General features: G+C 41.4%; 1 protein-coding gene across 5 annotated transcripts in view; it reads right to left on the bottom strand.

Moving 5' to 3' along the window:
• The window catches only part of MSRB3 (methionine sulfoxide reductase B3), an 86,417-nt gene that overhangs the window by 59,523 nt on the left and 2,778 nt on the right, over positions 1–24,116 (bottom strand). For 2 of the 5 annotated variants that reach the window (XM_082073828.1, XM_082073829.1), the window contains exons 2-3: positions 6,806–6,932; positions 2,634–2,705 (exon numbers count right to left, since the gene is read on the bottom strand). The exons of 1 other annotated variant lie outside the window; for it this stretch is intronic. In XM_082073828.1, coding sequence (XP_081929954.1) covers positions 2,634–2,705; positions 6,806–6,881 — 148 coding nt within the window. In that variant the 5' untranslated portion in view covers positions 6,882–6,932. Of the gene's footprint in view, positions 1–708; positions 837–1,621; positions 1,801–2,633; positions 2,706–6,805; positions 6,933–24,116 lie in introns of those variants that run through there. 2 more of the 5 variants (XM_082073826.1, XM_082073827.1) reach the window with 2 other exon arrangements.

Here is a 24,116-nt window from a genome sequence, read left to right as displayed (position 1 = left end):
CAGTGGAAACAATTAAAAAGTCAGCATTTGCCAGCGGTTACCGCAGTGCTGTGTAGCTTATTGTGGCATTCAGGCTGTTGCTAAATCCTCCTGCTGCTTCCTCCACAATAGTGATGTGTGGCCTGTGAAATGAACACCGCGTTTCAAGAATCAAGGTGCCGCAATTTATACTTGGGGTGGGAGTGGAGAAGAAGGAGCAGGGTGGGGAGAGGTCTCTCTTCTCCTCCAGTTCCCCACAACAGCCCAGACCTAAACCCCTGCAAAACTCAGTCTGTCTCCAACTGTGCAGGACTCCTTTAAGCAAAGACGCAAGCAGGCACAGCCTGCTCTGTGGCCTTCCACGCCACATCTCCAAGTGCTGAGGGACGTACCCAGTATGAGGACAGGAACAGCTGGAACACACTGTGCTCCATCTGTTGCTCTGCTATGGCTGCTATGGAAAACACTATTGCCCCCTCCCCTCTCAACTTGCTTCAGGACTAAAGGTAGAGAAGCAGCCAAAAAGGTTAGTAACTGCCAACTTCTTTCCCTGGCGGACCTTGCGGACTTCCCTGTGTTTCTGTAAAATTCAGCCATGCTTTATGGGTCAGGAAGATGGGGTCAAGCCCTAAAAAAGGGCTTTAAGAGGACTTGGTCAGGCCCTTCTCCTGCTCTGCTGTCCTTGGGAGTCCTTGATCTGGGCCAGGGTGTGGAGCAGGGAGACCTTACCTGTGGTGCACAAAGCTGCAGCGCCAGAGCAGGGCTGCCAGCAGCTGCCGTCCCATGAGAACCTCTCCTCCGGCTGGAGCAGCGGGCACCTCCGTCCCTCAGCCACACACCCCTTTCCAACACAGCTTCTTTTGAAGGAAATCATGAGATGAGACACGAATTTAGCTTGGAACTAAGAATAAACATTTTCTGCTTCTCAGCCATCTCTGGGACAGAACTCCTCTGTACTCACTTTCTCCCAAATCATGATCTATGCTGTAGCAACCTGTGGTTAACCTAACAGTTAAGCTACAATAATGTCTGTGTCACTGGTACCTGACTCCCAATACACACTCTCTAGACCCATTCAAGGTACCATCAAATTCTACACCTCCTAAGCTGCCCCGTGGATCATCTCCTCCATCACTTCCAAACACACACCCTCACTGACTTCAGGGTTCATGTGTCCATCCCCCTAATTTGCACCTTTTCTTGCTTGCCCTCCCTCAGCTTAGCAATATATAAAATCTCCTGCCTTTTTGTGTGCTGTCATCTCTCCTTTACATCACATTCTTCTCTGCGACCTTCATCACATACTTCTCAGAGAAAGGACAAAGCTGGGGACTGCTTTTAATTGAAAAAAAGTGAAGGCAGTCCTTAAAGGACTCTCAGACCTTCTGTTATAAACAGACAGTCCAATAAACAAAAACGTAGCTTTTCATGGGAGACTTTAGAACACAGAAACATTGTTAGTGCTGCAACTTCATTTTTCCATACCCAACTAAGCAGAAAATGCAGTAAGCCTGAGCTGCAGAGGGCACAGGAATGGAATGCAGAAAATTTATGAGCTCCCAGAATTAAAACATTCCTGCAAGAAAGGTAGAAATGGCTTGTGGTGGGTCCTTTATGGAAGCAGGAAGGGAAAGCAAATGACCTTAAGAGATCCATCAGGGAACACATGAAGGAACTGGCTCTGTGGATGGTCTGGGAGCCCAAGAAAAATCTCATCATCCCTGTGCTACTCAGTGCCAGAGTCACTGAGGAGCCTCGATCCAGACGATGCAGGGACAAGTGACTTCTGTCTATCCAGCCGACGAGGGAGAGTGCAAAACTCTGCCAGAACAAGGAGTTAATAAGGGGGGAAAAGCAAGGTACAAACAAAAAGGGTATATTAACAAGGAGGTTCTGGTCTTCTTTATGATCCCAACTCTTGCAAGCATCAGGCACAATAAGTGTATTTCTCCCAAGGAGATATCTACAAATAAATTTAATTCTAAACTGTATTAAATAAGACAATCTAAATGGAATACTATTGTACAAAAGAAACATTTGTAAATACAGAATAACATCAAATATATATTCCCATTAAGACAGCTAGATACACAAAGATAATTTTTAAAGCCCATTTTCAAGCCATTCCAAAAATATGATAATGTTGTGCTCTGTTATGATAATGCTACTATCACGTTATGATAATTCCACTATCACATGACTAGGAGGCAGGCATGCACACAGACATTTGTATAATAATGAGACACGAACAGCTTCACATGCTATTTACTGCTGCGCTCACATACTGCTTGTTTTCAAGACCCTTCTCAAGCATTTATCAAATTCCTCATAACTGCTGGGAGGTAGTCAACTAGGTAATTTGTACAACTGTATTTTAAGTTAAAAAAAATCAAGTTTTGTTCCAAATAGATATTTGCTTATTTAAAAACAATAAAAAATCAGTGCCATAGAATTTAATTTTAATTTTTGCCCCCCAACCTGTTCTGAGGAACAAGTACATTCAGCTGAGACTTTGTATGACGTATTTAAACCCAGAGCAAATTTTTATGTTCAAGATATAAACCCCAGAAAATAGGGATTTATAATGAAAACATTGACAGGCATTTAACCATAGCCACACTAGCAGGTGTTGCTATACAATGTATCAGTCTTACTTTTATTTTCTTTCAGAGCATGTGAAGAGACATCTGTAACAGTACATCTTTGGTGATACACTTTACGGAAAGCTATGGGAAAGTTATAACATACATTATGGAAATTATATCTGTAAACATAAAAACATGCAGTATGAAACGTTTAGACATGCTTAAGTAACAGAAAGTTTGATAGCAACTACCGTACTTTGAATACAGGAGACTAAGGTCTGTTCTAGAGTTTTTGTTGTTAAAGCCAGATCTGACAAACACTACACACAGAGATAACTCCACTGACACGAGCAGCTTGATTCTTCAGAGAGACAAATGCATACAAATAGCTCCTGTATGTAACTGTTTGCAAGATCTGCTCCTAAAAGCAATACTTCATGCCAACAGATTACTACTAAAAATCCAATTCTGAAATGTGGTAATTTTTTGTTCACTAGCAATTCATTTCCATTTTATGGAAAGACATTATACTGAAACTTGGAATTAAAAAAGATTTAATAAAACAAGTCAGGAGAAACTATACTACATACATTTACTTAATAAAGACTTGCACCATATGCCCAGCACCATCTTCATACAGATGTATTGTACTTTAATCTAATCCTAGAAAAGTATGGTTTCCTACTAGTAGTTATTTTAGTAATTAAACACTTCATAACAATTTAATATTATCTAGGACTTTATTATTTCATACAGAAAAAAAAAAAACTAAGTCTACCACTGTAATTTCTTCATCATTACTTTTACTTAACTTTACAAGCACCATAATTTTCTTAGATCTACAGGAGAGGAAAAGTCAAATTATCTCATGCAAAAAATGTGATGTAAGCAGCACAACATTCAAAGTGTTAAAGAAATAAAGGTTTTTTTTAAAGAAATTAGAACCCATAATAATTAAAAGACACAGCAAAGCAAAATAAGCCATCTTTTTACTTTATAGCTTGGTGGTCTGCTACAGAAAACTTATGTACACGGAATGTGCATAATCGTTACTTGTATCAGTTACGTGCTGATGTTCACTAAAGCAGCTGAAGTAGTTTTTACATTAAAAGTATGGAGGGTTTTGTTGTGGGTTTAGGGTTTTTTCAAAAAAAAAGATTGAATTTCTGTGAACTAATCCTGGCAGGTGCTGAGTGCATCCTACATTTCCAAAGAAATTTAGAGCATTCAACTCTAATAAAGGGGGCTGAAGGAGCAACACTTCTCCATCGCACAACAGACACAATGGAGCTGTAATCATTCCTGAAAGCTAAGAAACCTTGAACCAATGTGAGTGTAGTTTGTGTACGAGCAGAGATTGATGTGATTTTTCCCAATGCTCACGCTTTTCTCAAAATACTTGTAAATGTTCATAAGGTCTCAGGATGTACTTTATGTATGAATGACTCCTAAATGGGAAGCTTTTCATAAAGTGCTAAGCATGCACAACAGCATATGCTTAGTGCCATCTACTGGGAATGTCTGCTTGTGCTCCAACTTCACAATGTCAGCTATAAAAAATGTTACAGGGGCAAACCATGCACCAGGTTTGCACAAACTGAAACGTTTAGTCCTAACAATGGATTTTAAAAGTATTTTAAAATACAATTTGGAAGAATAGATCCGCACTCCAGGTGCTGATATAGAAAGAGAGCAAGTGAAAAAGCTTCACGAGCACAACTGTTAATTCGGTTTATGAATAACCCAGCGTAACTCGCACACACGTACAAAATAGTGTTTCAAAGAAGAGGCAGGTCACTCCTGTTCTAAGACACTTATTAGTAGTACTTCATTTATTTAACTTTTTGGGGAAAAAGAAAAAAAAAAAAATCACTTGCTTCTGATCTACAACTATCACTTTATACTCATCACTTTTTTGTACCACTTTGTTCCTTACAGGAAGGACGGAGGTTCCATTCCAAGCATAAAAACCAAAGTGATACTTTCATTCAAGTCCTTTTCCTGCAAATTTTTAACTGCGTGGGCTCTAAAACTGCTTCTGGAAACCAAATTTACAGCTTTGCTGGCACTTTTCTCCCTCGCGTTGAACGAGCAGGGATGCGAGAAGGTTAGAAAATCTCCTTCCATATTGAATTTGCCATTTAACCAGCAGAAGATCAAACTCCACACCACTCCAGACTTGGTGGGGACACAGCGCAGTGCTATGGTTGCAGGGCTGCAATTCACACAGAACTGGGCGGTGGGAAAATTACTAACTCAAGTGTTGTGTTATGTTATGAAAAAGTCATGAGAACTTGGGGTGTTTTCTGTGCATTCAAAAGTTAAAGTCACAGTGCGCTGTGGCATTTAAGCAGATGTTGGCTCCAGATATTGTTCCCATGTTTAATTTGATACATGCTATACTATTTACTTGCAATCCCCTCCATATCCCCACTTTGCACAAAAAAATCCCAAACCAAACCAAAAAAACTAACCAAAGGCAAAATAAGTCTACATTAATTTATAAGCATCTGGGGAATTTAGATTACTCTTAAAATATGTGAGATATGTGATTGTATATTATTCCACTGCTAGTAGATGAATATGGGTTTATTATACATATATATATATGTACATAAAGTAGCCAGTCAGTGGAACTCAATCTATTAATGTCTGCACAGTTACGGATCAAAGAGACAGGAATAAACAGCAGTGTTATGAGCTTTTTATTCCAAAATGTGACTACTGGATTGTGTCAGAAAAACAACTTGACAAAATAGCTAATAATGTAATGCTTCGCAAACAGATACACCATAGAAAAACCCTCCCACAGCCTGTGTTTCTAGCTGACCAACTTTGAGATCTCATTTTCAGAGCAGGAACAAAATAGCCAGCAGACTGACTGCCCCCATTTTAAGGTAGACACCAGCAATACGAGCGTGCATCCAACAGTCCATAATGAGGGCTAAGGAAATTTGCTTACCCTGTATTTTTAGGATTTTAAATCTGGCTCAGCAGCAAATATAACAGGAAACCAAGGTCAGGCTGACACAATGCGGACTATTCTCCCTCTTCCTCAATATGTGTTTGCAACTCCTATCTAGGTTAATGGGAGTTTTGTGCACATGTGGGGGGAAACAGAACACAAATGCTACAAAATTGAATGCAGATTTAGTTCAAATAAAGTGTAATCAGCTCTAGAAAAATCCGTCAGCTTGAAAACTGATGTCTTATCACTGAAAAAATCTTTAAAACATCACCTCCACATGGTTTTTAAATATAGCTCTGGGAAAAAGTGCTCGTAACATTTTGCACCCTTATGAACCAGTTGTGAGTGAAATACAGACACCCAAGCTGGTTCTTTTTTGATGCTTCAAATACTGATCAGCCAGGATTGTATCTTTTTTAATTTGAATGTCAAGAAAATTCCTAGTAACGTTCACAATTAGCTCAGTGCAGCTTTTATTTTCTCCCACATAACCATGTATACTGACATTACTATGCAGACATTAGATACTGTTGCTGTTTCAGCGAAAAACAAAATAATTAGGTTCAAGGTTTGCATGATATAACGAATTAATGTAGATGGAGTCTTATGGAACCCTTCACAGACCTAACAGGAGATCCTGGACCTTACAGGAAAAGTGCAGCTGCATCTGGGCATTCAATTGCAGGTTTCCATTTATTTATCTAAGAGGAGTGTCACGTAACTAAAGAATACACTGTCAGAGGAACGTAAGAATTAAGTCTTAAATTCTGCACACTTTTTGTACATAATTTTTAGTGCAATGTATTTGTTTTATAATAAAAATGTAAGAAGGGATACATGGAGTGTAACTATAATATACAGCTAAACATTTTGGAAAGTATTTTTAAATCCTTTGATCTAATAGCAATCGATATGCTAAATTCTTTTATGCATCTTTTTACAAAAAAATATATATATAAATGGCATTTAGTAAATTATTTCCAGTTTAATTCTACTATTTTTACCGAGAATTAGGAAAACAATATAAAATTTAAGAGGAAATATGTTGGACAAGGAAGTCAGACAGCATTTCCAAGCATCATAAAATCTTGTATGCGAAAACCCTCACTCAAGCCAGTGACTTTCATCAAACAAAAAAGCAAACAATCTTCTGGTTCAAAGGAAAATTTAAACAAACCAGAGCAAACCATAGCACATAGTTTCCTGCAGCAGAGACACCCATTCCTACAAGGGCCTTCATTATGCATGACACAACAAGCAGCACCCATTCAACCTGAGGGAAGCCCACAGGCTCGCAGGGCCACTGGCTGGCTCTTTGTCACCAAATGCAGCAGGTTGAATGCAGACATCACTGTGATTTCCTCACCAACAAAACCAGAGGCAAAGAACAGGGGCAAGAGCTGAGTAGGGAAGAAAAAGAAAAAAAAAAAAAAAGAAAAAAAAATGAGAACAAATTAAAACATCAAAAATGTTAAGATATATTCACAGTAAAAACAATGCTTACAATTTCATGAGACCATCACGTTGGAGTATAAGTCTAAGTGCACTTTTCTTAGTATGTTTAGCCCATTTCTGACACATCCACCCCTAATATTTTGATATATATTAAATAGTATTCAGTGAAGCAACTTTCTATGCTACCAAGCGAGAGGGAGGGGGCATTTTTATAGAAGGCATTCACAACAGCTGCTTTACGTAACAAACTTGGAGCAACTCGGGGTAGCAACCTACATAGTCTCAAGTGAGGAGGTATCTTGGTAAACGTCAGGACCTCAGCTAGATAGCGGGAGTCCTGCTTTGAACACCCAGGAATGCCTGGCAGATCAAACATGTGGGCTTTTCTATTTATTTTATTTAAAACAAAATCACACTCCACAACATTTCTGAATAGTGAATGCTGGAAACCAGTCACTGCTAAAAATTGTTCTTTTGATGACTTGGTTGAGGAACGTGACATTTCATTGTAATAAACTTGCCAGATATCTTAAAACCACAACTTCTTTTTTTTTAAGGCAGGAAAAAATTCGCATTGTAAACTGTCCATGAGATATATTTAAACAATCTTCCGGCCAGTTTAAATATAGCAAACACAGAGATGGCAGTTGCAGGATTTTATTTTAGAAGGATTTAATGCATGAATACTAATTGTTTCATTTACCCACGATGGAAAAGAGGAAACGCAGCTGCCCGGCAGCCCCAGCTCCCTTCAGGAGAGTATGTGGCACCAGGGGTGGGAGCCAATCCCACCGAACCCAATAATGAATCTCTTGTGGACTTTGGTGGGGGCAGGATCAGGCCCCAGATCATTACCGAGCAGCGGGGCACAACTCCCCATCTCCTCCCAGGTGTCCTCTTGCTTTTCAGCATGTGGCAGCACAAGAGCTGCAGGACGCTGGGTCCAGCCATGGCCCAGAGCAGGAGCTTGTCCTTGGGCATCTCCCCAACCTGGGAGAACCTGATCACAGCATCACCCTGAAGAACAAGCCCGCAATACCCGGCCATAGGTATTACAGACCACTCTGGGCTGTATCTGATGGAAATCTGCTCGCATTGACATGCCCGAAACCCCACTGCGAAACCCGAACATCTCTGTGCTGCTGAATGGCGGCAAAGTGGGGGCGGGGGGGTAGGGGTGCACGGCAGACAGCCCGAGAGCACCATTGCACAGAAATAAACCTCTCATTGTCACAATGACATGGGGGGTCACAGGGACATGGGGGGGTCACAATGATATGGGGGGACATGGGGAGGACACAGGGAGATGCGGCGGGAGCGCGCAGAACAAAGCGGCGCTCCGGCAGCCGAGGCGCCGCCTGGCGGCCCCGTCCCGGCATCGCCGAGGTCTCCGCTGCCCCGCCTCTATGGTCTCCTATAGGTCTCCGTCGAGCCACCCAGCGCGGGCACACGCGGGCACCCACCGCGCACGGCGCAGCGGCGACGGGACGCACCGCGTCACCTCCCCCCGAGCAGCCCCGCGGGCCACCAGCCGCGCTCCTGGCCGGGCCTCCCACACCAGCACCGCGTCCCTCCCCTCCCCTGTCAGGACCCCCAAGTCCCCCAAGTGTAAACAGCTTAAAGGAAATTATTCGAAATTCCCGAGGATTATAAAATAGATCCTGACCTCTTGAAAATGTCAAGTATTTCAGCGTTCACCAAAATGTTGTTATTTAGTCTCAAGTATTCATAAAGACTTCGAGGATATATAAGTCCTGAAAGCCCAATAAAATAGAACTGAGCGTTCATGAAAGTATGTTATTGCAGTTAACATTTTATTCTTTTATTGCTGACGTTTTGATCACTGTTTTTATTTACTCTGTACGGTACAGCAATGCCCAGTAGGGGACCTCCTGGTGCTAGGTTCTGTATGCACATCAACAAAGCCCTTGCCATGGGGAGCTTGAAGACCAAGTTTAAGAACTGCTGGTAAAGAATCAGTAAAAAGAGCAAAGTCAATCTCCTTGCAATTAATGCATTTGGTTTGGAGGTGCTTCACACCCCATCTGCTGATTGCACAGGTGCAGAGAACAGGCTGGTGGAGAATGACTGTAAACATCATTGTGACAGGTTAAGATCTTTCCTTTGCTCGTTCTGCAGCAGCTGCAAGCTTAGCCACCGCCTTCCACAGGTTCAGGAACTAGGGCTGTGTCTCTAATTTATTAAACAGGAACAGTCAGAGCACGACTAGAAACATGGGAAGAAAACACCATCCTGGAAATACCAATGCAGGTGGTTTAAGCGCCTGTGCTGTGCACACCCAGACGTTTCCACGTTAAGCAAAGACCCCATGCTGGTGCTGGAGGTGCCCACCCAGCCCTGGGGGAACCCAGTCATGCCAGCACTTTCAATCCAAGAAAGGGGATGCTGCTTTTCTACATCATTTCTTGTTCTTTGGGTTTTTGTTTGCTTGTTTGGTGTTTGGGGTTTTTGTTGTTGGTTTTGTTTTTTAAACACATGCTGCTTGCTGCACTGCCTGCAACACCCAGGACACTGCTGGCTCCTCCACAGCTGTCCCCCAGTGTCGCCAGATCTCTTGGAGCCCCTTCACTGCACTTTACTCTTTAAATTAGCACAACATAGGCCAGCCTGGATCTTTCATCTCTCTGGCTCCCAGAAGATGGACAGGATGCTCAGACACAGCTTGTAAATCTTACCAATATAGATCATACAAATATAGCAGTAACCATGTGGGCTTGAGGAGCCTTTTGCTGGGATGATATACATTGCAACTCCAGGAAAGTCTTTTAGGATGCTGATGTCCTAATGTTGACATACATTAAAGTCCTGCCAGCTTTTAAGAGCTTCTATATTGTCAATTGCAAATGTTCACAAATCACAAGTTCAGCCCCCAAACAAACACTGTTTGTTAAAAAGTAACAGGGGTTCTGTCAAATTTGTACTTCGGAAATTAAGAACTTTGTAGGTACTCAGGTTATGTTTTCTCAACCTCTGTCTGCAACTACAGAAATTTATTTGGGGGAGGGACAACATAAGAGATTGAATTCTGATATTATCACATCTTGCTTTTAAGAGCTGTAAGGGAAACATGAAAGGTCTCAAGAACTGATAACACGACTGGTTTAAGGTTTCCTATATTCAGAGTTTTTCCTGACAATTCAGGTCCAGAATTCCTAAAATTACAGGAGAACCCCAGCTCTCACAAGACAAATGTGAAGTTTTATCCCTTTACAAGTAAATTTTAAAAAAAGGACAAATTCTTAAGGGACAATCATTTTTTTCTTGCACCAATAATGAGTTCTTCACAGTGTGAAGCTTCTAATATTTTCCAGTTTCCCACCCTCAAGCCTCTGGCTCCATTTTGAGGGCATGAAGCAATTAGAGATAGGTACATGCCAGCCACAGAGCTGGGCTCTTATGTCAAGAATTTCTGTCACTAGAAAAAGCAAAAGATCAAAAATATTGCCACGCTGGAGAAACCCAAACAACCACAAGTTAGAAGACAGCAAAGGCCTGTGAATCTTCTATACTCAAGTGTTACATTAACAGTTTAATTTTAATTTCTATTTGCTTTGTTGAGTTTCTCCAGTCCAGAAATAAGTTCAAACAGTTATTTTGCAAAGCTTTTATTTATTTAGACAGAAACCAAACTATAACCAAATGTTTCACTGATAAAGCTTAGTGCAATATTTAATATATACATTTATTTCAGCCTCAGCATTTGGATTTTTTTTTAATTTGGCTTTTGCTCACCTAAAGCTGCTGCCAGTCAGACTCAGCAGACAGAAGAGAAACCACCAGGCATTGCAAGAAGTCTAGCCTAGAGAGAACCACATGAGCAAGTATTTCAGTATACCGTGGATTTGTGTCTAAACAGTTATTTACTCCCTAATAATTTTCCCTTAACACATTCTCTTCCAATGCCAAAGCCCTTGGCATTTCCTGCTCCCTGCATTGCACTTGGTAGTTTTTAGGGACTTTACAGCTCACAGTGAATGTCTTTGGTTTGTCATGATATGTGCTGAGGTGGGGGGGGGTGGGTAAAGGCAATGTTTAGTATCTTCTAAGGAGATGTTTAATGGGATCTGGTCCAGCTGTTGCAGGAGACCAGAGCACAGGAAACTTTTCATCAGGGGCATAAGGACTGCCATCTATTTGTTGGAGAAAGGAGAAGGGAAGAGTTCCAGATCCCCCTTCCGATCCAAGATTATCTCTGATCCTGAAACTAGTAGCCTTTGCAGTGCACCATCAGGAAGGGCAGGCAGCAAACTCTTCTCTTTAGTGACCAACGACAGAACCTGAGGGAATGGCAGGAAGATGTGCCATGGGAGGTTTAGGTTGGACTTTAGGAAAAGGTTCTTCACCCAGAGGGTAGTGGACACTGGAACAGGCTCCCCGGGGAGGTGTCACAGCCCCAAGCCTGAGAGTGTTCAAGAACAGACCGGACAATGGCTTCAGACACATGGTGTGAACTGTGGGGTTGTCCTGTGCACGGACAGGAGTTGGACTCGACAATCCTTGTGGGTCCCATCCAACTCAGGACTTTCTATGCTAAAGTGTTCTCCTCACACACACAGACCTCACTACCTGGGCTAATAATTCCTTCTGTCCTGGAACTACCAACGAACAGCCTACTAGAACAAGGCTGCAGCCTTCAGCCCTCAAAAGCTACACACCCTGTAACTATGCATTTGTGCTTTGCAACTGTGTTTTTAGAGAGCAGCATGCTTCAATGTATTGTACTGTATTTGAAGCATTCAGCAAATAATTGCAAAGGTAATTGACAAAACCTTTGGAAATTCACCTTTAAAGAGAGATTTTTAGGCTCTGGATTTTCATGTGCTTGTACATCAGTTGATAATGCAAACAAGGTGTCTTCACAAGTTCAAGATTTGCTATTAAAATACTTTGCAAAAGCTTGCTGTCTGATGAGAGTAAAATACTTCAATCATTAACAGCTAACAATGTGCAGCAAAACATCATAAGGATAATTTTAAATATAAGCTGCTCAAAGGCTTATTGAAGAAGCACAAGACGTTTTAAAAGAAACTAATTGTGCTAGCCTTACAGGTCTACAAAAGTACCAAAGCATTTAAGTTACAAGCTTGTCTGCATATACCTTTTTCCCCCTCATACAATACCAGCTTCACAATTACAGCCACAAAAAACAGAAGTATTAGCCCTGCATTCCCACTTCACTTCTAACACTCCTGATTGAAGCCGATTCTCCACAGCTGCTTGTCCTAAAACACGTAAAATGAATGGCAATCCAATTTGCTTTTAGTAAGTTTACACTGTGCTCTGATAAAGGAGGCTATCACTGCCATACCTCATAATATTTGAGTGGAAAACCAGGAAATGTCAAGCTTTAAACTTGAAGTCAGTACTCCTATAAGAAAGGAGTCTTAAAAAATTAAGTTCGAAATCTTTTTGCTTTCTTGAATTTTATATATTTTCCTGTGCTGGATTTTGGTTTTACATACTTCCCATAGCAACTGAGTGTATTTATCATCGAAATTCAAACCTAAAATATACATCTTTCTGCAATACAAAACACACAGTCTAACACATAAGTGATTTTTAAGTATGACTTTGGATATCATCTGCTTTAGGATAATGCCAGATCCAGCTACAGGCACTTTAATGTCCCTTAAGGATGCCTAACAGAGGAGTATACTCAGTATCTCCTAAGATGAGCTGCAATGGTTGGGTGGGCTGGAGCAGGTGCGTGCCTGCCTGGGACACCCAGCACAGCACCTGCTGTGGCTGCTCATGCTCGAGGGGCACAGAGGCCACCCCAATCCTACAGACCAGCCCTCTTCATCGCATGAAATGGGGTAACATCGCCCAGTCTATTCATGGGGTAGTGGTTTTAAACTAAAAGAGGGTTGCATATACATACAGGCTACATATAAGAAAGAAATTTTTTACTATGAGGATGGTATAACACTGGCACAGTTGCCCAGAGAGGTGGTTGATGCCCCATCCCTGGAGACATTCAAGGCTGGGCTGGATGGGGCTCTGAGCAACCTGATTTAGTTGAAGATGTCCCTGCTCATTGCAGGGGGTTGGACTAGATGACCTTTGAAGGGCCCTTCCAACCCAAACTATTCTATGATTCTAGGAATGTTATTGACATTCTAGGAATGGGGCACACGTCTGATGAGGAGCACTTGAGGGAACTGGGGTTGTTTAGCCGGGAGAAAAGGAGGCTGAGGGGAGACCTTACTGCTGTCTACAACTACCTGAAAGGAGGTTGTAGCATGGAGGGTGTTGGTCTCTTCTCCTGCATAGCAAGTGATAGGACAAGACGAAATACCCTCAAGTTGCACCATGGAAGGTTTAGATTGGATATTAGGAAAAAAAATACTCATTGAAAGGGTTGTCAGGCATTGGAACAGGCTGCCCAGGGAAGTGGTTGAGTCACTATACCTGGAGGTGTTTAGAAAACACATAGATGAGGTTCTTAGAGACATGGTTTAGTGCCAGAGTTAGGTTATGATTGGACTCGATGATCTTGAGGGTCTCTTCCAAGCAGAATTATTCTATGATATCTTTTTGATATTCTAGCTGGGAAGCTTCAATAGCAACATATTGCATATTCAGCATTTTAACAGCTGGTGTTGGGGAAGAGGAAGCAAAGTCTCGAGGTTGAGATCAGACAAAGAAATAGAAGAAAGCAGGAAAAGAAGATGAGGAAGGATCAGACAGCATGGAAGCACTGCTCTCCCTTTAGCAGGAATGTACATTCTCGCCCGCTTACCCTGAGTCCTCACCCTATAATACAGGGTGAGAAGCAGAGCGTTAGGGACAAACCACCCTCCATATTCCAACCTGAGGCTGCATGTAAGTTTCCCACTGAGATGAACTGCAGATCTTTTTAGGAGTGCAGTTTTTAGGCTGTACTTTATTATCCAAACTTTGCTCTTTTATCTGAGAGAGAGATGAGATTACCACAATAGACTCTAGACTACTGTGCAGGCTAAAACAATTGTATTTCTAATAAAAAAATCATTAAAATCTTGGAAAATAAACCAGATTCCAAAACCTATGCACACAATTCAGGATAATTTCACTGATTTCAACTGTTGAGAAAAAATATGCTAAGTAAGGAGGTAGAGTTCCATATGTCTGTGAATCTGCATTTATATTAGAAAAGTTACCCGAAATAGAAAAAATGGTTTGTACTTATAAAAGGAAAATACTGCATCTGAGCAAAGAAGAAATATTTGTATTTAATTTGAATGTAATTACCAAATTGAGCTAACATTCTCTTTTTATATGCTGAACTGGCTGCTGCATTTCCCCCCTCTCCAGCTAGAGAAAAACCAGTTTGGCAACAAAGAGGCTGGTGTGCTGGTGTAACTGAAGCCCAGTAATGTGTCCAGGGACCAAATTCAAAAGGCCTGAGATGTGAGAGGATAATCAAAACAAAGAGATTTTTAAAGGTTGTAGCCTCCTGAAAAGTAAGATGGGGGGGGAAAGCGCATTAATGCCTCCTTGGTCTGCAACTGCTCCCATGGAAGAGAGAACTGCAAGGCTGAGTTCTCCTTATTTTCCTGTTTAACACACAGCAGGGCAGTGGTACCGGTCCTCTCTGAACAGCCAAAGGACATGGCCTGGTACAGTGTGGATGGAGGGGACATCTGTGCTACACTGAGTACAAGGGGAAGAGGGAGTTAACTAATCATCTTTTACGTAACACAAAAATTAAGAGGGTCCTTGCACAAGGGACTCTGGCTTGGTCTTTAGGGAGGGATGTAAACGGAAGGAGATTTCATTACTGTAGAGACAAGACACCTCAAGCCTTGTGAGCAATGGATGAAACGGGAAAAGTGGAATTGCAAAGAGCCAAGAAAAAGCAGAGAGACCCCCAAGACGGGAAGAGAAGAGGCCAGTAAGGAGTCCCCAAACCTGGGACAGAAGAGCATCCTTCGCTAAGGGCAGACAGTGGTGAGTCCCTGAGCCTTGCAAGCGCTCTGGAAATGACATCTGTCTTTCCCAATAGTTATGACTGGAGATACTTCCCAAAGGAGAGTAAACACAGGTCAGTTGGGATTTTCCCACATCTATTCCTGCTCCTCCCAGGTCTGAAGCACTAAAATAGCGCTGGGCTGCACTTTCATTTTCCCTGCCTTGGTACCCTGCCAGCACACAGCCCATTCCTTTTATGGCAGTGAGTTTATAACTGCAACAGTCATAAACTATTCTTAAATGGGTCTTCCCTGAGAATCACGATCTGTTCAACATCTTGAAAAATACCTAATCTTTTCCATCCCAGGCAGCCCTCTCCAGCGCAGTGGTAAAGATTTAATTGCTTCTGGTGCTCACATGATGAGATGTAAGTGTTCTGGAAATAACCTTTTAATTTAACAATTCCTACTGGCAAGCCTGAAAGCTTCTTGCATTGCTCACTGATAAGGGATTCATTTTCAGTACTAAAAGAACAAAAAAAAAAGCTTAAAAAGTTCTCTTACTGCTGTGGATGGAGCTATCCAAGAGTACCCTAGCACTGAAGACATGACACCTGCTTTTACTAACCGGTCAATCTGAGCAGGTACGCTCTCCCTCGCCACCAGTATTTGCCTTGTCAAAGAAAAAGCTAGCAAGCTTTCTATTTTTAATTCAGGACAAATTCCATACATCATTTACTATAATGTGAAACACAACTTTCTTTTCTAGCAGTGAACAGAAGCCCTTGAACAGGAATTTCTATTCTGCTTTTCTGAAAAAAAACTGTGTACTAGTTTTTACTTCTCAAAGAAAAAAAGACTAATTTTGAAGATTAAACAAATACATTGTTTGGAATTAGGGTTCTTTTAAATCGTGGTACACAGTGCTCCATAACTCAGCAGACTTCTTCCTTGGCTTACAAAGCTTATTTGCCTGGTTAACAATACACAATAGATACGTGATACGAGTTGTTTCTCTTACGTAGAAGAGAAATAAAAATGAAGCAAAGAGAAATAAAAATGAAGCAAAGAGAAATAAAAATGAAGCAAAGAGAAAGCCTCCAGATGAAAACTAGTATGACTTAACAGGACTTCCAACCTTAAACATCAAAAAAGTACACTGCCTTGAGAAGAGCATTGTCTGACTTGTTCCTAAAATGAGACGAGTGAAAACCGGCCCTGCAGCTGTTTGCTGAGGACACTCCTGTCCTGCAGGGCACAGATGGCCTGAAGGAAGCTGCCACTTCAGCTGCACAGAGAAGCTGAACTCTGAAACATCGCAGATGAGTTACACTTGATGACCTTGTTTCATGAGGCACTGTAAGGAAATGCAGAAATGTCCCGGACCACATCAGATCTAAAACCAGTTGTGATTTCAACCATGGTTTTAGCCTGCGATGTAATGAGCTCTCAGAGTAAAACCTGTATCAGGGAATTAAAAAACCTCAAAGAAACAACGCTTCCTGTCACAGCAGCAAACTAAAGCATCCTCAACACAGGATCAGATGCCATGGGGTTATTACAGTGTACATAGGAAATTACCAAAAAGTAATCAGTAAGTCTACAGCCAGCAGATTTTTAAGATTTTCAAAACTCTTTTAATTGAAAAAGTAGTTGGTGCTAATGTCCATCTACATGTATGTGCATATAATGTCCCTATAAATGCCACACACCCTACTAAAAAACTAAACTTCTAGTGTAAAAACACATGTAGACCCACATCCTACTGACATCAGCCTGTGCCATTTCATTCAGCATTAAATTCTTCAGCGCAAACCATTTGGAAGCTGAATTATTTCCCTGTATTTTTATAATTTACTACAAGAGAAAATATAATCTTTAGATCAGACTGTGAACCAAACCTGAGTTATATTTCGTAAAGACACTCCTAAGTAAAGCATCAGGTTTATAAAATGTAGTTAACATCCCTCTGTCAGGCAGCATAACTGCATTTCAGACCAATTCAGGTTGGCTGTTTCTTTTTTTATCATCCCAGCTACCAGAAAAGCACTTCGACTCAAAGACATCATAGCTGCCCATCTCCCCCCCCCCCCAGTCTCCCTTACATGGAAATTTCCTGCGTGGCTCCCTCTGAAAACCAATTCCTCCCATCGCCACAGAGAGGAGCCATCACCCTTCCATAAACTCAGAGGTTCCACCGTTCCCCTTCTAGCAACATCCTTCAAGTAACAACCTCAGCACACAAAAGTCTATGCATACGTCAAGGGAATAAAAGCACTCTTTTAAAATGTACCTTTGATCACAGAGGTTGTGTCACGATCGTATGCAGAGCGGCTTTATGAATATACAAGAAAACCTCAGCCTTTTATCCAAAAATAGTTTAAAACAAAATTACAGCACGAAGAAATTCTGATACTGCACAAAAAAACATACAAGAACAGCTCATATGCTGTCATAGTAACATTAACAACTCTAAAACCAAATAACTTTTATGCAGTTGAAAAAAAAAAATTTAAAATATCTAATCCACAGCAAAATAAAATTCCATCAAATAAACCAGAAACTCCCATGTCTTCCCTAATCAGTGATGTACTTTTATTTTTATGAAGAGCAGTGAGAAGACACTACAGCAAATAAGGAAAGAGTATTTATCTTTATACTTTAAATATTCTTCGAACTTACAGTACAATCAGATGTGTTAATACTGAACGTCAATGGCTGAAAAGTGAGAGAGCAAACAACTATTTCTGTCTTAGCGGCAATAAATTTGATTCAAATACAAAGATGATTTTATTTTAAACCACTGCCCAAGGTGGATTAATTTAACAAATACTATTATTGCAATGTCTGTAACACCATTTTCTCAAAACAAGTCTTCACTTGGTTAGGCTATCATTAATTATGTTGATTAGCAAAAAATACTTAACATTACACTAATTTTTCTGCCACTATTTAATAATGAATATATGTATATCTACTTGTATTTAAGTAACTACAGGGATAAAAATATTTATTCAGGACTCTCTTTCTTTCTCACAAGAGAAAATGTCCAAAGCTTTTTCAATGAAAAACATTACATGGAATCTATGTGAGCTGAATTCCAATTTTCACTCCAGTGCAGTTTAAAAATGCACAAACATAGCTTTTTAATTTTTTTAATTAGCTAAATATATTTACACTGAGTGTGCACCACAAGCATCTGCACCTCCAGGCAACCTAAAGCTAGTTTTCAGCTCATGAACAAAAGTAGTATTAATTCCAGGTAAATATATTACTTTAAAACTTGCTTCGATTAATTTTCTTCTCTTTCAAATGTCCAGAATGTGAAGGTGTCTCTTCCACCTCTTTAAAACAACTGAAAATATTAAACCTTACAGCATTCCAATTCACATTTCCCAACCCTGAATGCAGTCAAGATCCAAGAGACTCATCCTATACCTGCCAGCTGGACTTGTACCCAACAGTAACCATGCAAAACCTTTCTGCACAGCAAGAAGTACTTACCTTTGGGGAAAAATGAAAACAAAACAAAACCAAAAACCAAAACAAAACAAAACCAACAACAAAAACATGCAACAGCAACAACAGCCTCCCCCCACATAAATACTTTCTCCTGCTCTGTTAGCATAAGCCTACAACAGGGCTAATATTAGACTTATCTCCAGGGTCAGGTCCCGTGGCCTCGGCCAAAAGCCACCTGCGGGCAGGGGCGATGCCACCTGCCTGCTGATGCTGGGGCTGGATCAGCCCCACAGTCCTGCCCAGAGCCCCCCAAAAGAACAGACCAGGGCAGGAGTAGCCCCACAGTCCTGCCCAGAGCCCCCCAAAAGCACACACCAGGGCAGGAGCAGCCCCACAGTCCTGCCCAGAGCACCCCAAAAGCACACACCAGGGCAGGAGCAGCCCCACAGTCCTGCCCAGAGCACCCCAAAAGCACACACCAGGGCTGGAGCAGCCCCACAGTCCTGCCCAGAGCCCCCCAAAAGCACACACCAGGGCTGCCCATGGGGGAACAAACCCAGCTGCCAAGTTCATTTTCCTCTTCCCTCAGCCTTTTGCTAGTTTCAAGGCTCTGTAGTTCAGCTTCCCATCTGCATTGATATTCTAAGATAAGTTGGGACATTTTCTTTGCATAATCTGTTCTTAAAAGTGACATCTGTTCCACTTGCATCAGCAGAGGCAGCAGCATGGCAGCCGCAGGCAGCCCCTCCTGCCGAAGCCTGCTGTCAAGAACTTCATTAAGCCTTGCCCCAAAACAGTGTGTTTCTGTCCTACTTGGAATCATGCTCAGAAACAAAAACAAAACAAACAAACAAAAAAAAAAAAAAAAGGAAAAAAAAGGAAATCCTACACTTAAAACATTGGGAGTCCCTCTTTCCCCTGACATTTCACAGGACTCTCACTGACACATTACAAATTGCTCAGGGACTCAGCTGTGTCCCCATGGTGCCCTCAGTCCCCAGCACAGGACTGTTCTCCTCCCACAGTTCACTGCAGAGCATCTCAGTGCTGAGCGCGCCGCCTTCAGCACCCCTTACCGAACTGAAATGACAACAGACATAGCAGCTCTATGTCCACACTAAGGTTTTTTGAAACAGCAATTACTGGTTAGAATTCTGATTTATTTGTTTGGAATGTTATTTTTATAGCATTGGTATAATGCTTACACTTCTATGTGTACTTAAATAGATATTCACAGATAGAACTCCTCTAGATGTTTACAAATTTTATGTGGCTGCTAGACAAAACAAATAATAAATAAGTCATAAGCTATGGTGAGTTAAGCCTAGCTGCAAATTTCACTACTTGTAATCAAATACAAAGAAAGCAACAGACATAACGGATTACCAGTCTGGAAATAGACTGACTGCCCAGATGACCTTGGATGACAGTATATTTGAGGGGAATTTTTTTTAAGAAACAAGAGAGGTAATAATCTGAGGTAGTTTCAGTGACTTGTTTCAAACCATTCTACCACTGTTGCTCAGACTTTCCTCTGCACACACATGGTCAGCAGAGCATGACAGTCACTTGGGTCTGCACTGAACTACCTTGTCAATGAAGATGTGAGGGTTTTTTTGAGAAACAGAGCTCCATCAAAAGATAAGCTTTCCTTCTCACTCTTAGGAACTCACTTCAGGTGCTTTAGCTGGATAAATAGGAGACCAGTTACCAGAAATTAGTCACACTAATGTTGAATCACTATATTCCCAGATGATGGAGCTATTCTGTGTCTATAACCTTTGTCTGAGGCTCCTAGTCCTCCTCTGCCAGGTCAGGAAATTTATCCTACAGGGCTTGTGTAACAAGCTGGGGCCATCATTCAGAAAAGAGCAAGCACCGTTCCAAAATCTGAGGACTAAGCTGACAATATCTATTTTCATAGTAACAAGGGAGAAAAGAGCGACTGGTGAACTACAGAGCTATAAGCCTACCTTGAACAGCCTGAAAGCCTTTGAAACAAATCACTAAACTACCCATAAGCAGGCAACTGAAAATTAGAAAGCAGTAAGCCACCAAGATGAACTTGACAAAATCTAACCTCAAACAACATACTTGCTGTCTTTCTTATTCTACAGGCAGGAGGAAAGCAGCAAATCCAAATACTTTTTGACAGAGCAAACTGGAAAAGCACCTTCCTTCTCGATCAAGGTCCTAGAACGTGGGTTCAGTGCTTCTCCTACTGACTAGGGTCAAAACCCAGCAAGTAGTCTTATTAAAACTGCAGATGCAAGGAGTGTGAAGCACCTCAAAGAGCTGAGCAGAACTCAAGAAGGTCATAACAAATTGGAGAAATGTTCAGAAATCAGTGAGATGAAACTCAGTACAGCCAAGTACAAAGAACCACATTTGGACTTTAAAAGAAATCCTCAAATGCTCAAAACCCAAAGGAAGAACACCAGACCAGCAGCAGTACTGCAGAAAAGGATGTCAAGGTTACAGTGACAATAAATTGAGCCAACAGTATGATACTATTAAAAAAAAAAAAAGACAAATGACAATTGGGAGTTTATTAAAAAGAGAAGTATCATGCATAATAGCAGGGGTTGGAGAGGAAATCTGCTCTCTTCAGGCAGCATTGAGGTACCAGCTGCAATACCCTGCTGCTGCGGGTGGAGGACAGGACAGAGAGTGGTTCAGAAAACCAAATCCCCATTAAAAATTCTAAGAAGTTGGTTTGTTTAGACTCCAGGAGTGACTGTGGAAATGGGATAATGCTCTGAAAACCTGCATCTTGTCTTAAATGGCATTACATCACCCAAGTATTACACTGTCCATATTACTGTCATAGTTATTACTTGCTTGTCCTGTTTTAGATGAAAATGTATTACTCTGTAATTCATCTGTAATGGAGCAACAAAAAAAGGCTTGTTTTCCCTCAGACAGCTACTGTATTTTATATTTTAAAGGACTTTACAGGCAGAGTCTTACAGTCTTGCAAAGTACCAGTTGCGATCCTTCCCAGTGCGGGTCAACAACCGCTCAAATAGTTTGGTACAATTCAGCACCTCTCTCAAGTTCAGAGGCAAGCAGCAAAACTGCCTTGAGTTTTTGGATGAGGGATGCCAGGTTCTGTAGAAGATCAGAAACCAGCAGTGTCTGGTTGGTCCCTTCCTGAGTGCGCCACTAATGTGCCACATGAGTCAATGGACATCATGTCCCTGAGGTGTTCTTGCTTTTAAGGAAATGACCGAGCCCACAGAACAAGTATGTACATAGATAATTTGGTTTCTTCTTATGAAAATAGATTTTAAAAGGTGTGCTGTCAGCACGGAGTACCTTTCCACTGTATATACAAAAGACATAATGAAGCACCAATTTTAATCCTGAAAACAAGACGAAAAATCAAGTATACAGTTTAAAAAGTACCCACAAATGGTGCTGATTTTCCTGCAGCCATTAGAAAGCAGAGATGATGAAGCTACAAAAAGTTTCTGCATTTGCAGTTGGCTGATCTATCTCAACTTTTCCACCTGTTCCCGAGCTGGCAGCCTGCGCATCTGTTCCTATCTTACTCCATTTTCTCCAACAAACCTGTGCTATGCCTACTGCTGGTGCTGTTGGAGTGAAGGAGCAGAAGCATCATCAGTCTGATCTGAGAGCTTTGGTTGCACCATCATTAAGACTGGATTGGTGCACTGTTGGTCACTCACTAGTACAAATTTGACTTGAACTGGGTGTAAGTCATCACTGTTCATCATTGCAACACATAAGGAGGGACCTGCCTTGGTTTTATGTTTAGTATCAATCTTCCTCCCAGCAGCACCATGGTGACAATCCGACCCAGGTGGCAAAGCCTGCTTGTACAAAGTCAACCATTTTTCTTAGTGTGGGGAACCACAGTGATTTACATCAAACCAAGACTTGCTCTTCCACCAGCTGCAGCAACCCCAAGGCCAGGCTCACTATGCTGTCAAACACCCGCCACATGAACTGACCGGCTCTCCCGCGGCTCTCACCTCAGCCCACCCATCACCCAGGTCCTCAAAGTGTTTAAAATCACCTGGAGCCTCTGTGCGTGCAGCTGGTGGCGCAGCCTCATCTGTGGATTTCCCTGAGAACCATGGAGCAGGGAACAGAGAGGAACAAGAACAGGGCAACCCCTTGGCCAGACCGAACAAACGCTCTCTGGGCTGTTTTCTTTTGGTGACGACTGGCACAGACCACACTTCCCCAGGAAGCTGCTAAGGTTCCTTCTGTTGAATTTTTTTTTTTATTTTCCTATTTTCATTGTGTGGTTGGAGTGAAAGCGGTGGCATTTGGCAGCTACTTTCCATCGGCGCTATTGTTATGCCCTGGTAGAAGGGATTTGTTTTCCGTCAGGTGAAACGCAAAGGCATTGTCCCTGTTTGCAAGAATAAGGAGTTAAAGAGAGGAAGAATAAGGAGTTAAAGTGGGGAAACACTTCCAAATGCCATGCATGATGTGACTCTTAAGATTTCTCGGATATGGTTAACACTTCCCAGCAAAACAATGCTTTAGCACACTATGTACGTTTTGCTACACTGCTGCCCACATTTCAAAGAAATCATTAATCCTGATGCTCAGAAGCTACTGAAAGAGGGAACTGGGGAGCTCCGCAGAAGTCCTGTCCTTAAACTTTGTGCAACACTCAAGAGCTAAATCATGTTCAAATGCAAGACGCTCTGTAAGGATCGTTTCCACCGCTCACCCTAAATAAAGAAGTATTTATGCTACTAATCACATCACAAAACAGTGCTAAACTATAACTTAAGTCTGTGAAGACAGCAAAACCATGTTAGCACCTTATAAGTTTAAGCATTGTTGTGTCTGTTTTGGGCTAGTACAGTTCAGTTGCTTGGGGTCTTAAACTCCTTACTGAGAAAAGCCTCTTTATTCCCCATACCAGTTGCTAGATTGTGTGGTTTTCACATAATGCTATTGGAATCGAGGTTGCTAAATAAGAACCAGAAGGCTAGAGCTAAGCAGATAAATTATAATTTCCAATTACCTCACCATAAATGGGGTTCCCAAAGAATTCTTCTGCCCTATTTTCAGACAAAACACTTCTTCATAGATTAAGGACACAAAAATCCCTGTTAAAACCCAGAATTACATTCTTCATCTTCTGGTAGAAGTTAATGATGCAATATGTGCTCCCTTCCCTAAGTGGTTGGTTGGAAATTACTTTTAAAACATTGCTAGCTTGTTATACATTCTCAAATTTCAACAGAGGAGGACTTAAATATTTAGTTTTGTGCCTTTTTTCCTTCCAGCTAGAACTTGTTAATAGTTTACTGAGAACCTAAGATCTTTCTGAGGCAAATGAAGTATCCAAAAAGATAATAACACAATCCTACAGAAGGGACAAGAGTGAGGGAAGGGAAAGCTAACTTGTAGCCACTTCTTATTCTGTAAGACAATTAAAAAATGCACCAAAAGCTGACAGGTTTTTTGTTGTTATGTTTTAAAGACCTCTGGCTCGTGTGGAGAAAGTAGCCTCTAAATAACTCCATGTATGGACACAATTATTCCAGAAAAACACCCTATTTCCATCTACCCTTGGAGTCTGTTCCAAAACAAGCATACCAACTTCAGAGTTACTCAGAGAAAGATAAATCTGTACACTACTTCATTCTACATTAATTCCTAAATACACTGTCATAAATACACCAGGAATTTGCAAGTCCATTTTTCTGGAGTCTTTTGGCTAAAGGGACCCTTAAATAAATCAGGACTAGACCAAGCTAAAAT

Source organism: Streptopelia decaocto (assembly GCF_964273445.1).
Source record: "Streptopelia decaocto genome assembly, chromosome: 1".
NCBI classification, from domain to species: Eukaryota; Metazoa; Chordata; class Aves; order Columbiformes; family Columbidae; genus Streptopelia; species Streptopelia decaocto.
The sequence above is the reverse complement of the archived record's forward strand: the minus strand, read 5'-3'. Positions and strand labels throughout refer to the sequence as shown.